This window comes from Salmo salar, chromosome ssa18 (genome assembly GCF_905237065.1).
Source record: "Salmo salar chromosome ssa18, Ssal_v3.1, whole genome shotgun sequence".
NCBI lineage: Eukaryota > Metazoa > Chordata > Actinopteri > Salmoniformes > Salmonidae > Salmo > Salmo salar.
The window spans coordinates 59,185,067-59,202,433 of record NC_059459.1 but is presented as its reverse complement, the minus strand read 5'-3'; the positions used below and the strand labels follow the sequence as shown (position 1 = coordinate 59,202,433).

The 17,367-nt window shown below is 40.7% G+C and overlaps 1 protein-coding gene across 6 annotated transcripts in view; it reads right to left on the bottom strand.

Annotated features, from left to right (window-relative positions):
- The window catches only part of LOC106577586 (nuclear factor 1 B-type), an 85,558-nt gene extending 68,804 nt beyond the window's left edge, over nt 1-16,754 (bottom strand). For 3 of the 6 annotated variants that reach the window (XM_014155763.2, XM_014155760.2, XM_014155764.2), the window contains exons 1-2: nt 14,410-14,896; nt 10,861-11,392 (exon numbers count right to left, since the gene is read on the bottom strand). In XM_014155763.2, coding sequence (XP_014011238.1) covers nt 10,861-11,392; nt 14,410-14,439 — 562 coding nt within the window. In that variant the 5' untranslated portion in view covers nt 14,440-14,896. Of the gene's footprint in view, nt 1-10,860; nt 11,393-14,409; nt 14,898-16,431 lie in introns of those variants that run through there. The other 3 variants (XM_014155759.2, XM_014155762.2, XM_014155761.2) reach the window with 2 other exon arrangements.
- Between the last annotated feature and the right edge of the window lie 613 nt (nt 16,755-17,367).

The window sequence follows — 17,367 nt, the reverse complement described above, 5'->3', positions numbered from 1 at the left end:
ACATTTCTCATGAAGCTGGTTGAGAGAATGCCAAGAGTGTGCAAAGCTGTCATCAAGGCAAAGGGTGGCTACTTTGAAGAATCTCAAATATAAAATATATTTTGATTTGTTTAACACTTGTTTGATTACTACATGATTCCATATGTGTTATTTCATAGTTTTGATGTCTTCACTATTATTCTACAATGTAGAAAATAGTAAAAAATAAAGAAAAACCCTGGAATGAGTAGGTGTTCAAACTTTTGACTGGGACTATATATATTTACAAAAATTATGCAGACAATTACATTGATGGAAGCTACCAGACTCTTCAACAAACACGATTGGTTAAATAGACTCCACCAAACACACAATTGCCAATTGCGTGCATAAACATTTGCGAATGTGTGGAGGTATTTCTCCAGGTCAGCAGAGTCTTCACCCAAAAACCGCTGGAATCCAATGACAAGGGACAAGCCCAGCCAAGCCCAGCCAAGGCAGGGAATTCCATTTGAGAAACATTTTAGTTATCCAGCGGCAGGACGTATATCCTTTCAGTGCAAAGTATCATTACGAGACCTCAGTCTTCCTCGTAAAATCAATGATTTCATTAGCGAACTCCGTTAGTTGTTATCATAGCAGCAGCTGCTTGAATCACATCGTCCTGACGCCATTCCACTTGGCTCCTCAAAACACAGAGAGCAGTTGAACCGCGTTTTATCATCTATCACTGATCTATCAAGACCTACCAGTGATGATAATGGTGGTTTCTTAGGGTCTTTCAAATATTTATCATATAGAGTCAGTCACAGTACGTTTACATGCACACAATAATATAATTATTGTGAATACTCAGATTCATATAATAGTTCGATTAAAATGTTTATATGCTTTGCAAGAACGATTTCCCTAATAATCCTGTTTACATGGACAAATCTGAAATCAGGGACATTGATAAATGCAGAAAATCGCCAATCAAAATAAACATTTTACAACAGTGACCATGTTATTTTTTATTCTGAGTTCGGACATATACAGTTTGTATGTGAAAACGATTTCTATGATGCATACTTTCAGTTTCTCCAAATTCACTTCGCTCACGCAAAATAGGGAGGCTTGAGCTGCGGGTGCTAGCACATGCGCAGAATACATATGCAGCTGGAACTCCGATTAAGGCATTTACTTAATTTACCTACTAATTTGAAAGATTGCTCAAAAATCCAGGTGTTTTAATTTGCGTATGCTTACTCTAATAATAACCTTACGCCGATTAAGATAATCAGAGTAAGGTGAAACATGACAACATGAACACTAATAATTTGATATTAAACTGATTATGGCAGTAGGCCGAGTATGGCGTTAAACATACTTGGCTAATGTGGTGGAGGCAAAAGTGTATGTTCAGGCTGAATTTAGATAATGACCAGATCAGATGTTATTTTTTCTCTTATGTTTATTTGACTCAAACGTTGGTTCCTCACATATCTTCTCATGTATCGCATGGCTGACTTCATGTATGTATTCTTGGTTACACTTGAAATAAGACGTTTTCGTCAAATAAACCATCTGAATACTTGGTAACTTTTTGAATATCTCCCTCTGCACCAATCTCTCTCTTCCTGTAGGCTTAACTACCAACTGGAAAATCTCTGTCTCTCCTTTTGTGTGGTGTGTGTGGGTGGGGGGGTTGTATGTGTCTCTCGCTGTGTGTGAAAACAGGATATGATTATCACAGGGGGAAAGTAGCTGTCCAGACATACTCTGACATCTGTAGTTACACTGATTTGGGATTCATTTTCTGCTTGTTCCACCCTACAGGATGTCCACACGCAGCTAGAACACGTTTCAGGGAAATCTGCTTCCCAATCATAGAAAATCGGATATATTTTTTTATGTATTCATCTTTTCCATCGTGTAGAACAAATTTGTTGAATATCATGAATATTTGAGTCTTTTTTAGTCATGTCAGCAGAAGCACTGAGCTTCAGTAAATCACCATGGCTTTAATTAACGTATTCATTTTTTACCCTGATTTGTTGCTGATTCATTTTGAAAAAGAGCAGGTCATTGAAAAATAAGTGGCAATATACGTACGCCATGGCCGCATTTTACACTCGATACGATTTGTTAACAATTTTGTCTCATCCTACTGCTTTAAATTAGACTTCTAATGGTGTGAATAGCGTTTGGATGTTGGGTCAGCTACACTGCTGTGCTGAATTTGTTTTTAAATCCTAATATCAGACTGGTTTTAGTTAAATCTTAATGTCAGGAGGGTGGTTTTAGTTCAATCTTAATGTCAGGAGGGTACTTTTAGTTAAATCTTAATGTCAGGAGGGTGGTTTTAGTTAAATCTTAATGTCAGGAGGGTACTTTTAGTTAAATCTTAATGTCAGGAGGGTGGTTTTAGTTCAATCTTAATGTCAGGAGGGTACTTTTAGTTAAATCTTAATGTCAGGAGGGTGGTTTTAGTTCAATCTTAATGTCAGGAGGGTGGTTTTAGTTCAATCTTAATGTCAGGAGGGTGGTTTTAGTTCAATCTTAATGTCAGGAGGGTGGTTTTAGTTCAATCTTAATGTCAGGAGGGTGGTTTTAGTTCAATCTTAATGTCAGGAGGGTGGTTTTAGTTCAATCTTAATGTCAGGAGGGTGGTTTTAGTTAAATCTTAATGTCAGGAGGGTACTTTTAGTTAAATCTTAATGTCAGGAGGGTGGTTTTAGTTCAATCTTAATGTCAGGAGGGTACTTTTAGTTAAATCTTAATGTCAGGAGGGTGGTTTTAGTTCAATCTTAATGTCAGGAGGGTACTTTTAGTTAAATCTTAATGTCAGGAGGGTGGTTTTAGTTCAATCTTAATGTCAGGAGGGTACTTTTAGTTAAATCTTAATGTCAGGAGGGTGGTTTTAGTTCAATCTTAATGTCAGGAGGGTACTTTTAGTTAAATCTTAATGTCAGGAGGGTGGTTTTAGTTCAATCTTAATGTCAGGAGGGTACTTTTAGTTAAATCTTAATGTCAGGAGGGTGGTTTTAGTTCAATCTTAATGTCAGGAGGGTACTTTTAGTTAAATCTTAATGTCAGGAGGGTGGTTTTAGTTAAATCTTAATGTCAGGAGGGTGGTTTTAGTTAAATCTTAATGTCAGGAGAGTGGTTTTAGTGCCACAGACATCTGTGAGGGAGGAGCAGAGGGCCTCTACAGAATTTGACAACTCAATGGGGCGCTAACTGATACCAAACACCCATTCCTAAGCCCCAGACGCCATATCCTTTCTTTGACCCAAGGGATGACATTATCCAGCATTCCACTGGGGATTCACCCAACAAACAACATGCAGTATACGCTTAGCCCCAACACATAAACACATGCATGCATACATGCGCGTACACACACACAACCAGGCACACGCTCGCTCACAAGCAGAGACACACTCACACATAAACACTGTAATGGATTCCTTTTTCTCTATCCGTCCTAAACCTGGCAACTCATACAATGACGGGGGTACTGTACATGCAGACAAAAGACGAGACTACCATCACTCTAGACCTCTGATCGGGCCTGTCCCAAATGAAAAGAGTCTGATGGGGAAAGCGGGAGGGGGTACGGGGAAGTAACCGTCTCCCTGGAAACCTCCCCCGATTGTCTGGCCCTTCCTGCCCCCCCACCCACACACACCTCCACCACCACCCCTTTATTTTTCCCCCTATTCTTTAGCTTGATGAAGGACGCACATTGGTTTTGCATGCTCTCGATCTGAAAGACAGTTTACATTGAAGAAATGCTTCTCCCATGCTTCTATCGCTCTCTGTATCAGAATATCTGGCCAGTATTCTATAATATACTTTTACTTTCTGGTTCTAAATGTTGGTCTACATAGCTCCTTCTCTCTTTTCATCCTCCTCCGTCATTCCCCTCTGATCTTTTTCTCTATTGCTCTCGCTCTCTCTTTGGCTCAAATCCATAATCACAGCTGTCAGATAAGGCCTGGTAGGCAGGCCGACTGGCAGGTCGAAGAGAGGAGAGAAGGAAAGAGGAGAAGAGGGAGGTAGAGTAGAATAGAGTAGAGTAGAGCAGAATAGAGTAGCGTAGAGCAGAGCAGAGTAGAGCAGAGTAGAGCAGAGTAGAGTAAAGTAGCGTAGAATAGAGTAGAGCAGAGTAAAGTAGAATAGAGTAGCACAGAATAAAGTAGAGCATAGTAGAATAGAGTAGAGCAGAGTAGAATAGAGCAGAGCAGAATAGAGTAGTGCAGAATAGAGTAGAGCAGAGTAGCGTAGAGTAGAATAGAGTAGAGCAGAGTAAAGTAAAGTAGAATTGAGTAGCAAAGAATATATTAGCGTAGAGCAGAGTAGAATAGAGCAGAATAGAGTAGAGCAGAGTAGAATAGATTAGCGTAGAGTAGAGTAGAATAGAGTAGAGCATAGTAAAGTAGAGTAGAGTAGAGTAGAATAGATTAGTGTAGAGCAGAGTAGAATAGAGCAGAATAGAGTAGAGCAGAGTAGAGCAGACTGCAGCCGTTGGATGGTAATAGTCGAGGCAGCAGCAGCGTCTTTGTAAGCCAGGACAGTGAGGTAGTGTACAATGTGCGGTGTGGGACAGGGGGTCAATGTACCCATTTGTCTTCATTTGGGAGGACTGGCGGACGGGACAGGGACTAGCTAGGAGGAGGGGGTGGCACTAGCCCTCCTGTCAAGTGGTCTCGGGGGGGTTGAAATGTATTCGGCTAACCTCACAAAGCCTGGGAAACTCTGATGGAGCTTAACCATAAGATAAACTATATACACTGAGTGTATAAATCATTATGAACACCTGCTCTTTCCATGACATAGACTGACCAGGTGAATCCTGGTCAGCCTATGATCCCTTATTGATGTTAAAGCCACTTCAATTAGTGTAGATGAAGGGGAGGAGACAGGTTAAATAAGGATTTTTAAGCCTTGGGACAATTGAGACATGGAATGGGCAAGACAAAAGATTGAAGTGCCTTTAAACGGGTTATGGTTGTAGGTGCCAAGCGCACCGGTTTGTGTCAAGAACTGCAACGCTGCTGGGGTGCTCAACAGTTACTGGGAAGGTGTTCTTAAATGTTTTGTACACTCAGTGTATAATATACTACGTAAATATAATCGTGTTCTAATTCTATTTCTATGAGCTGACCGCTATTGGAACCCACAGAAAAATCCGTATGTAGCCTACAAACTGTGCCAACTTCTAGAAGAAATTCTGAACTCCTTTCTCCAATCAGACTCCTGTCTTCACCTGCACTGTTATATTGATCAAAAACACCACAAAAGGCCTAAAGATGTGCTAAAGGAGTTCCACATTTCTCATATCAGTTACAGGGCCACATTTTCAGATTCCTTTTGGAGAGTGAAAATGAGTGATGAAGTTGGCTGAGAAGCAGGCATCCACATAGGGCTGTGACCTCTACATGGAGTTGTCTTGTTTCCATGGAGATTTATGTACACGGTGCACACAAAAGAGGGCTAAGGAGGTAACATGGGTTGTTTAAGCCCTGAGATGTTTGTCAGAGCAAAACCCTGGTGCTAATGCCATGCGGCTGATACTGCGTGGTAAAAACCTGGTTTCAGAGAACCAGAGTTGGCGTCGGAGAGTGCAGGGCAAAGACCATAAACAAAGGAGGAGAAAAAATAAAATAAAATAAAAAGAGAGAGCTTTACCAACACTAAATGTAGCTGCAAGTAAGACCACATAATTTACACAGCAACAGGGTAGAAGAGTAGAGTAGCAGAGAGAAGAGAGAGAAGGGGGAGGGATGTTTAGCAGGAAGAGGAAATCAATAAAGTGGGCAGCAGAGCTGAGAGGAACTTGTTCTAAGTGGATTAGACTGGGAGAATGTGTTCGATAGGTTATGGCTCAGAGCAAGATATTCACCGCAGGCCCAACAGCATACTGATGAGACGAGCCAGAGCTGAGCAGCACAGGCTTGTGTGGTTCACACTGAACAAAGCCTTCACAGAATGTCTTAGCTAAATTCTTAGCTAAATTCAGGACGAAGCCTGAATAGGAATTATTTTATTGTTGTATATTTACACTTTAAAAACCTATTTTAAATATGCACAAACCATCCTGTGTGTCTGTGTATGTGTACTGTGTCACACAGAATTTGCCTGTATAGTGAATTTGTACTGTACATAAAAACAAGTTTCATCCAAAGGTCAACCATGCTTCTATTGACGGAACTCAAACAATAAGTAGACTACTGTACTGTACTAACAAAACAGCTCTTTGTCATCCTAACCACAAAAAAAATTGTAAAACATGGAATGGTGGTGTCCTTAACATTGTGTGCCTGCAACGATTTAGTTTCCCGCTACTGGCATCCTCCCAACCATCCTTCTCTGGCTATGAGCCCTGGGCCTGAAGCAGCTGTCACAGGAGTCTGGGGGTGACTTGATGGAGAGTCAGTCAGAGAGGGCTGGGCAGTGTGCCGCAACTCTTGGTGGCAGAGGAGGAGAAAGGAGGAGGAAGAAGGGAGGGAGGGAAAGAGGGGGGGGGATGTAGTGCTTAGCCACAGACCTCCACTGTGACCCGGAGGTCGAGAGGTCAAACTCACTCCCCCTGACCATGCCTCAAATGCAGCCAGCTGGAAAACGAGGGGCACACAGCTCAAAGCGTTACCCCACGCAGTGCAGCGCAACCAGCCGGCCAATGACCAGAGAAGACAACCAACCAACACTGACACCCTGCCAACCTGGGAGGGAGCACGTCTTCTGCTGCCTCTCCCACTCACCGATTCGAAAACCTGACATGCGGACAGGGGGAGGGGTGCAGACTGACAAATGGTTGTCAGGGGACTACTGGTGGTCTGGGAAGCACGACGGCTGACCCCAATTGTTGGGTTCAAAGGGAGGGGGGGGTGCTTTGTAGGTAGTCCCGCATCACCCCCTTAGGCCAAAAGCTCCCTACTCCACTCACGCGCTTTGGGGCCAACCATGTGTTTTCACAGATCTATTTTGCGCAGTTAAACTTCAGAGGACACCCCGCCACATCTCTTAGCCAAGGTCAAGGCGTTCCATTCCATGGTCTGGCTATCGTAAAACATAGCCGTCGTTTTAACATGGCAAACCGTATTAGAGGGTAATCCATCCGGATCCAGGACCTATCAGGACTGTCAAAAAAAAGCTTGAAGAATGAAATGGGGGAAGGTTTAGAGACGTGAAAATATGACTATGTTTTTACGACCATGTTAACTTTCAGCACTAGGATAATGGGGAAGGGACTTGGCCCTTGACCTCATGGGATCCTACCGTGGATCAACCAAGCCTGTTCTTTCACTGGCTACGCGTTAAGTCGTTTTTTACTTTAACATGAACTCGGAGATCACTGATCTCCTTAAAAGTTGAATGAATTTTACAAGAGTAATTTTGGATGGGAAAAAAATGATGCAAGAAAAAAAAATCTGAAATTCGAACTTAAATGAAATTAAAAGCAAAATCAGACAAATGAACAACTTTGGGACACAAGCGTTATAGACATCAGTTCTCTTTCACAGTCCTCATTAGTGGGGTATAACATCAGAGGGGCCAGCTATCTAAAAGAGAAGCACTCAGACAGGCCCTTCATGTATAAGAGGCCCTTCATTCATATTAAATAACTGGTCTTTTGAGGCTCTGATTATATTTCAACAATAGTGTTCCTCCTAGCCTAGATCAGAGCAAACACAAAGCGTAAAAAAGGGGATTCCAAGTCAGATAAATACTAAATAAATACTGCAGAATCTATTAAATCCACTGAGGGATCTGGCATTGGGATACAATTTTTTCAAAGCCTTCCTCAAAATGTTCCCTTAGTCATCACAATCACTGTTTAGCTACTATAGGGACCCAGATATTTATCAGAAATCTCATGGAAATCAAGAGCTTTGGTTTGAGTAAATGCTGTGCGTTCTTATTTGAATATTTGTACAAATAAGTCTACAGTATCCCCTTGTGTGTTCATATATGATAAGCACAATGGTACCTTGTGCTTGTGAAACAGTGATGAAACTGAATGAACAGATGCCCTATCTCCATGTCCTGACTTGAGCAAATCGAATTATTAATCAGAAATATTTGATATGCGAAACATCCAAAACGGAAAGAAAAAAATCATCTAAATTACAATACGAACGAGAAATGTTTGATGAACACAAGGTGGTTACTAGTTTTAGCAGCTAGCGCCAGCACATGGCGAAGGGTATTATCTCATGCCAGTGGGTTTCCATTGAAAAAGACTGGCAGGTTGGCACAATGGCTCCCACAACCCCCACACCCTGCCCCCAACCCCCTTCCAGCTGGCATTCATCTGGGCATGCACATGGGTGCTGCTAGGGCAGACTTTGCCCAGCTAAGCGCATCTATGCCTGACAACAACGGGTTGAGAAACCTCTCTAAAATGACCCACTCACTCACCGAGCCAGCGACCTTTCTTGGGCATCAACCCTGCAACGTTAATAAATATGTATAACTCAAACTCAACATTACATAAACATTAAACAGCTAGCACCAAATAGTTTAAGAGGGTTACTCTTAACAGATTTGAATGTAGCTACATATTACAAAAATGTATAATTCACCTGGGAGAATACTAAAGTTGAAATGTAATAAGGTGAAAAATCGAAGAAACCATGGGACATATGACATTATTTTCCTAACGATTAACGGAAATGCCATATTCTGTCGAAGCGGGGCAGCAGTTTGGCAGTTTCTTCTTTGTGTTTGTTTGTTTGTTTCATGCAGTTGCAGAAGAACAAAAGCATGGCGGTCCCCATTCTGCCACAGTCAGAAACTTTCCAGCGTGCCCACTGCATTGCGGATGCCAACCAACGAATCAAAGGCTCGCTGCAAGCAGACAAAGAGGGTTTGATGCCAACCTCGGAACCTCTAAAAACCATTACTGGCGTTTTCCCTGCCTGCCTGGCACAGCGCAAACAAAATGGCGCCCGCCCCACACGCTACCACAATGTGGCTACATTGTCTAGAAAGCTGGGCACTGGTAACGGCATGCCAAAGACTGCCCTTTGCTCTATACTCGGCAGCATAAAAAAATGATTGAAAAAATTGTCGAAAGTCTCATTCAAATGAAATGGCGAACAGAATGTCAGTCCTATTGCAAATGAAGGCTCGCTATATGGTATCTAGGCTACTCTAAAAATAAATATGGTAAGCTGCCAATATGGGAAAAGCTGATTATTTTTCATCACATGGGACAAATATTCATAACTGAAAAAAATATTTTAGGATTGCCCAACTTGGTAACTGCATGTATACACATTGTTGTTCAACCAATTATATTAACACAACCTGTAGTGTACTTTGTAAATTCTTATTCCTTACATGATATCAGTGGACCATATTTGAGCCATTTTGTGGTGTGCTGTCTGATACTGTTCGTTTGTTAACAGTTCAATTGCGGCAGATGCAAACTAGACATGAGAATCAGCGGCGCCCTACAAAAGACACAAAAGAGGGTCTGATGCCAACCATGGTGCCAGTGGCAACCATTATTGTCTCTCTGCTGTGCCTTCTGCTTTCCCTGGCACTTATCAAACACAAAATGGAGGCTCTGCCTTTCATGACAATGAGCTAGCTAGACTGTCTGTGTTTCTTCTCCAACAGCCAATGCATTACGGGTACCTTACTGCATGTGTTGGCATTATCGTTGGAGAATTTATTGTGGGCCAGGGAGTTCGAAATAACTTTAAAATTCCCACTTGTAAAAAAAAAAATGTAACAAAAGGTTAAGGGAATAGTTGTTCATGTAGTAAAGAAAAGTTAAGTGGAAAATACCTACGAGATTGAATAACAAAACAACCCTATTTGCCAGAATATATATCCGCAGTGCAGTATTGGTCTGAGAAAATGAGGGTTCTTGTCAGTTTCCTCTTCTTACAACAATATAAAGATCACTTTCTATCGTAATATCTAGAAATACTATGACTACTTTTGAGTTTCTAGGCATTACGTTGAATGAAAATGTCTGTATTACATGTTCATTTTAAATGTCCTACACATTTGCAATTTCTTACCCAAAGAATCATGAAATGTAATGTATATATTTTTCCATTGTTATCTATTTATGAACTATTTTAGCAATTTTGCCAATTTGATTAATTGACTATATGCAGAATTTTAGGTAACACATTTGTTCATTTAACAAACCACATTTATTAATAAAAATCTAGTGCAGGAACTCCTTGTTACAACAACTATACTAAAGATCCAATCAAAGATCAAGACTAATATCAACATTTGTCAGGATAAAACTAGCAAATACTGTACATCAATCAAAATGTACAAATTTCCCTTTTTGCCCAAATCCCTTTTTCTAAACCATCAATTCATATCCGTGACCTTAAATTATTTGTTTCAATTTTTATTATGTTTACTGATCCAAAAATGTACAATCCCTTTTGTGAGCACATACCCTATCTGTGTCCATGAGTAAAACCCTCTCTCTTTATTCAGAGACTATTGAATGACAGTACTTGTAAGTTGTCAGCACTATAATGTATTAAGTCTCTGTAAAGAGAACTTGTGTGTGCCTAAACAATACAGAATGCACAGCACATCCAAAATATGCAGCGGTATTTGGAAAACGATCAAACCAATCTTCTATTGTCTGTGTGGGCAAAATATGTGTGCATATCATGTTTTTTTTGACTGGTTGTATTGTATTGCTTTTTTTATGTACATGCCTGTTTGCAAGAGTGCCCAGTGTTCATCTACATTGACGACAGGCCAGCTTCCTTCTAAAGCCACCATAGCGGAGACACTCCAACCAGCCAATGAGGCTGCCAAAATGGCAGCGGATATGACCCTTGACCTTGGCCAACCCTAAACTCCACCCACCCAACCAGTGATTCACACAGTAAGTCAACCTACCTTGGTCCTGGACATAGTATGCTAGAAACAAGTCCAGTTCCTTGACCGACACTGTTATGTGATGCGGCTGGACGCAAAGTGTTGGGTTGGTGCAATGCGACGACTTGATGAGGCGCTCTCCATCTGTACTTTCCAACGGGATGCCTTTGAACAGGATGACCATGACCAGGTCCAAGCGCCACACCTTGTCGGCCTGCCGCAAACAGTCGATCCGCCGGATCTTGCCCTTCTGGTCAGGGTTGGAGAGGACACAGCACGGGTGCTTCTTGCCTGTCACGCTGAGCACAAAGTCCTCGCGGTACTCCTGGCGGATGTCCTTGCGGAGCTTGGCGAGGAGCCTGGAGGCCCACTTCTGCTTGATCTCGGGCTTCTCGCTGAGAAGTTCGTCCTTGACCACACGCTCCTCGTCCTTGGACATCCGCTTCTCATGCTTCTTGAAGTACTTGCGTTTCCTCGCCTGGAGGTTGAACCACGTGTAGGCGATGGCACGGACGTGAGGGAGAAGTGCCTCGATGAAGGGATGAAATTCATCCTGAAAGGCAAGGGGAAGACAGAAAATAAAGAGAAAGAGAAGTTAGTTGGCATAGTCATGTCAAGTGACCTTTTTCGCAAAAGTTGAGCCAGAAGTCTTCCTGAACAGAAGATAAATAGCCCATATACACATTCACATTGTTACAGGAAAAGGCTGACAGAATACCTCATGTACACAAGTTGACATTAGGCATTTTGTGGTTACAATACAGTAAAATGACAACAACAAAATTAAACAATGATGTACTGTAGACAAACCACAATTTCATGACATATTGACTCCTATAAGACACTCAAGTCTATCTGGCTTGAGAGTTTATAGGACAAATCTGTTCAGAAAAAAAGCAGTTTTACCCTCTTCAATACGGCTGGGATTACAACCGAGAAATAACAATCTAGGTTGATGAAGATACGAGGATGCCACCGTGTTTATTACAACCACCAACACCACAATAGAATGTGGTCAGATGCTGTTCCTGTTTCCCCCGAGCATGCTCCGACTAGGACTGCTGGGTTGTTGGCACGAGAAGCAAGCGCCTCTCACACTCGCATTTCTCTTATCAAACCGTCCACATTCCAACATGTACTTGCCCTTCACTGGAAACGGAGAAAGGGTAGTCTGGAAGGGGGGACTAGAGTGTAGTAAAAAAATGCTTGCATGACTGAAGGGGCGGAAAGGAGAAACCTCAACCCCCCCCCCCCCCCTCCTTTCCTTCAACACAAACAGTCACCTTCCATGTTCCAAAGGCAAGGAGTAGAAGGTAGGAAAAAAACATATAGTACGCCTCAACCTAGAGCCAGTATTGACATAGTCCCAATCTATGTTTGCAGTCCCACGCCAAGTCCCTTAATGTGTTTTCATAGATGAATGGCACTTACTCAGAGTCATTCAAAAATCTAACCAAGGTTGACAATGAAAATGGCATCTTGGCACAACCTGCAGATTCTATGTACTTTCACTACTCCTTTAATAAGGGCGGCATTGAAATGCCTTGTGCTAAGCGGGAATTAAATCCTTTCTAAATCCACTTTAGGTAGGCAGGTTAGATTTGTTTTTCCTCTCACATGTAGGCCTATGTTCAGATAGCTTTTTTGGGTGCATAGCGCAATGCCACGGATCATGTCATTTTGACTAAGACAAAGTATTAGGTTATATTGACTTAAATTAAACCGTTTTTCTTTTAATTTATGAAACAGAATTCATTAATAGATTTCCAAATGATAATTAAATATTGCAAATAATTTTAAGTTTAGTCAAATCTATGGCCAACCTAAAGTGCTTTATTACAATTTTAACATAAATAATCTCATATTCTAGTAGCTGCTAGTGTTGAATAAACAGCAGAAACATTAACATTCGAATTTTTAAGTCATTACTATGTCAAAATCAATAACTGTAAGACAGTTATTTTGAAAAAGGCCTTGGAAGAGTTAAATCACATATTGTTCTTTGTGTAAGCAGGCAGACGGGCTCTGGGAAAACCACAGAGATCCAATCCCAGTTATCTCTATGCTCTTAAACTACCCACTGGTGTTGTTCAGAGAAAGCCACATTGTTGATCTGCACTGTAATCTGCCAACAAAACTTGACTTTGGGCGCTGAACAAACACACTGAAGGCAAAATCTATCATCAATAACAACTCATCCAATTTTTAACAAAGTATGAACTAGGAACTGATGCTGTTATTTTTCCCTGTATAGCCTTTTTTCTTTAGAAAGTGAGTTTCTTTGAGATAAAAACAATGTTTTTTGAGGCTTTAGAAAAAAGTAACAGTCAATAACTGTGAAAGTGATAGGACATTTTAAGCAAGACATTAGTTGTAATAATAGTGAAGTTAGTTTTTTAGAATATTGCCATTACCTAACCGTAAAAGTTTATATGGCAACAGTAAGGTATATAGGATATAAATTAGCTTTACTTACAAATAACCATAATGGCATTACATTTCCTATTTGCTACATTATAATGAATTGCAGTTATACAGCAACCAATTCCAGCTCATAAACTCCTAACTTGTTCTCTACTATAAGAAAGTAAGCCTAGTTTGCACTAAAAATTAAGGTTTGGCTATGCTACATTTCTACGGTAAGCCGTGGAATTGCATGTGGTGCTGTTTGGATAGGAGTGCCTGCTAAATTACTAAAAAGTTCAACGTTTAAGATAAATGAGTTGGCAAGGGCCTGTGTGCAGCTGAGGTCATAAAAGCACAATCCTCTTTAAGCACAAACTAAACCACATCTCAGTCAATCACTTACTTTAGCCAAGTGAAATACAAACAGTCAAATTGAGTCAGCCAAAAGCCATGATACTCTTCCCAACCACTTATCATTGTTTTCATCTTCATTCACTGCAAGTGGCTCCCATGCAACTCGAACTGAGTGAAACTTTCTCCTGAAACGCACTATGAAAAAAAGTATTGTCCAATATTACCAGGCCAAAACCGATTTGGGGTCATCTAAAAAAATTATATATAGAATAATAGTAGTCCGTTTATATGTTTTAGTTTACACGTCAAACACAGGTCAAAAGGAATGAAGTTTAGATTTTCTATAATATCATCTGATAACCTATATCATCTTATCACGGCGTTTTGAAAGAGGACTTTACCTACACGCTGGAGCTAGTTCATTTAGAATACACATGGCGGTACTGCACAGACTCCTTTGGCTTCTTTCCTCGCTGGTAACTGGTAACACACGTTATTTCTTACTCAAAATTAACTTGTCATCCTATAATACAATATACAGTATTTCAAGCGCTTTAAAACAGCACACATTATTAGACCAGGTGAAAACCACATCAATACCAAAATATGCACGAAACCAAATGGGTTTAGACACTTTTCATACTGCTACAAAATATAGGCATTATATAAGCTAAAGTTGTATAATATTTTATAATAATAATAATAACAAAGTTACTAAATAAATCACGCCGCAATAGACTATATAATAAGCATGGCACATAATCGATAATAACAAGAAATCAAAACTTTAAAACATTGCTTAGGCTATACCTGAGTAAGACAAATTGGAGAGTACATCATCAGCCAACAGTGTACACAAAATAGGTACTTCGATTGATTTCTCTGAAAATCAGTTTATCGCGCCATTCTTCCTTGCCCGTAAAGCACCATGCAAAATTGTGGAGAAGTTATCCGTGTAAAGAAGGTCTTATCCAAGAACATCAGTGAGATTGTGGAAGTCCAAACATTCCCATGTCTCAGTTCAAATGGAGACGATATGGCAGATAGGCTATGCTTTTACAAATAAGCACTCTGAATGCCTATATGGCTATTTCAATCCGAGCCGGTGCAAATTAAAATAAATCTCGCTACTCTGGAACCGTTCGCTTTATAATGTGAGAAGTTAATTCATAAAAGCATTTTGAAAAGTATAGAAAGCGCAGAATTTTGGAAACCCACACTCTTCAAACTTGATAGCCTAGAATATCGACCGGTACAACCTCCGTCTGAGCGATACTAACAAATCAGTCGCCAAGATTTTTCTTCTCACTTAATTACATAGTCATACTCCTCCCCCTCCAACAAACGCATTCCATTGCCACCAGCCCACCTTCTCATCTCCCTCGGAAAAGACAGCATTAAACTCCCCCCCCCCCCGCGCTGAGTTATGATTTTTTTTAAGCAGAAGACTTTGGACCAGCGCGCAGGTTCGAAAAGAAAAGGAATGGAAATTTCCCTTACAGATACAGTATGGACTCGGGGACTTATTCGAACTCTCTGTTTTACAAACAAGCCTAATAGCGTCGATCATTTCCCTTTACAGTATAGGCTAGGCATAACGTAACAGAACATCTAATAGAAATGCCCAACGTGGCTTATAATACACTTCAAAAATGCATTTCACACTCCACAATATATACGACGTCACCCTCCATTCACAATACATTTTGAGAGTGAAATCAAAGTGCAATGAAATTTGCCTGGATGGCAAAGGTTTAATGAAAATGGTTCAGAATTTGAAGTCACCTCACTCATTCTTATTGCCTGATAGCGTTTAGCAACAGTGGATCATTATAGTTTCGATGTTAAATACACATAGCTACACATTCTAAGTCAACTATGTAATATATAATTAACTGTTGTGGTTTTAATGGTAGTCACGTTTCTAAACTATACCAGTATAGGACATTGTTCAATGGGCGGTATGTTATGGTTCTGATGTTAAGTTGGGTAAACAGTTGACTGCTCCCAAAACTTTGACCCACCTGAGGTCCTTTCAGTTTACGCATGACCCACCACATAAACGAGACTACAATGTTTTTCACCATGACAACACATAGTTGCGACCTATGAGGTCTGGACTAGTGATCCAGACCCACCATTTAGGAACTACTGGAACAGAGGACAGGAGCGGCCTGTCAACGAGTCCAACCCTATAATTCACACCAACGGCGGCACTGACGCTCCGCTTCAACTCCACAGTATTATGCATGCCTGAGTTCGCCTAAACTATAATTTCGTGTAAATCAAATAGTAAACAATGTTTTATTTTAATCCTGACTGGGAGACTAAAAAGCGATGAGGCATAAAAGTAGGCTGGACTACTGTAGGCTGGACGCCTGTTTTTCAATGGTGTTCATAAATTCATGTTAACATTTTCCTTTTCATGGAAGTTACGGCTCATTATTGGACTGTATCAGTGGTGTAAATATGATGTAGCCTAAAGGGGAACAATTATCTCTACAGCTGTGATCTTCTTTATCTCAAAATGCGGTTGCAGAAAACTATATTGCGCCAAACGCGTTGCATGTGTAACCTCCTATAGAATTGTTGTTCCACACATTCCAAATGTAGTCCATTGCCAACAGAGGGGCGGTGGAGTTTAACGCGGGATGTGTGCCAACCGAAAGAAAAAAAAACATAAACAATCGTATATCTGATAATAGTCTTGTCCACTTGTCATAATTATATTCCCGCTCAACCAGACGGTGAAGAGCAGGTCAATAATGGGAAAAATACAATGTTGTAACATTTGAAAATGACACATAGCAATAATAATCCACGTTCACGTACCATTGAACTGTATTGCATGGATTTAAAGGGGGATCCTGGAACCTGGGTGAACAAGGCGGTTGCCTTCACATTTTTCACGTTCAACTTTGTAGGCTAGTGCTTGCAAAAAAATCAACACCGGAAAAGAATTATTGGCAGAAAGGCGCGTAAAATCAAGTCAGCGAGCAGCTCAGCTTTTTTATTCCTTCCTCTCCAAGTCTTACTTTTGGATTGGTTTTGGTTTGTTCAGTTGTTGAACGCAATCCAGAAGAGGCTGAGTTTTCGTAACTGGGCAGGTCTACTGCTTCACTTTCCCTGTCTGACTGCCGCTCGCCTCCGGTGCAGCTCTGCGCAGCTAAGAGAGCTCCGCACCTAAAACTTGGATTCTCGCCTCTCATTGGTCAGGGCGGCGGCGGCATCAGTAGGCCCTTCACTTCCGTTCGCTACTCAGTGTTTTTGGCTTTTACTTGCATGTCAATACATGATAGGCTGCAAACTGCAGGACTGGCATAAATTGTGGTTATTCGGGGTTTATAGATACGAGTTAATGTAAAGTGGAAATCAGTAGTTGAAACAATAATACAGCTCGGTATAAAGCTGAGGGATGGGGCTGGATAAATGTAACCACTCAAATTCATTGACAGAGTTATGGATACAAAATACATAAACAGTCTGAACCATGTTGAGGCTATATAGTGTTTGTTTACATTTATTTAGTTTACAAACATTACATAAAACAAGCTTACGTTTTTGGTTTTGACGTGGGTTAAACTAAGCACATGAGGCATTTCTAAGTTATATGCGTCGAGAATCAATGGGTAGACATTATTGCATTATATGTGGCCTACAACAATGGATGTATCAACTGCAGATTACACCATAAAATTATCTGTGGTTACAAGGAAAACCAAAGAAAGTCAATATGTCAATTAGGCATATAATCCTAATACACTATTA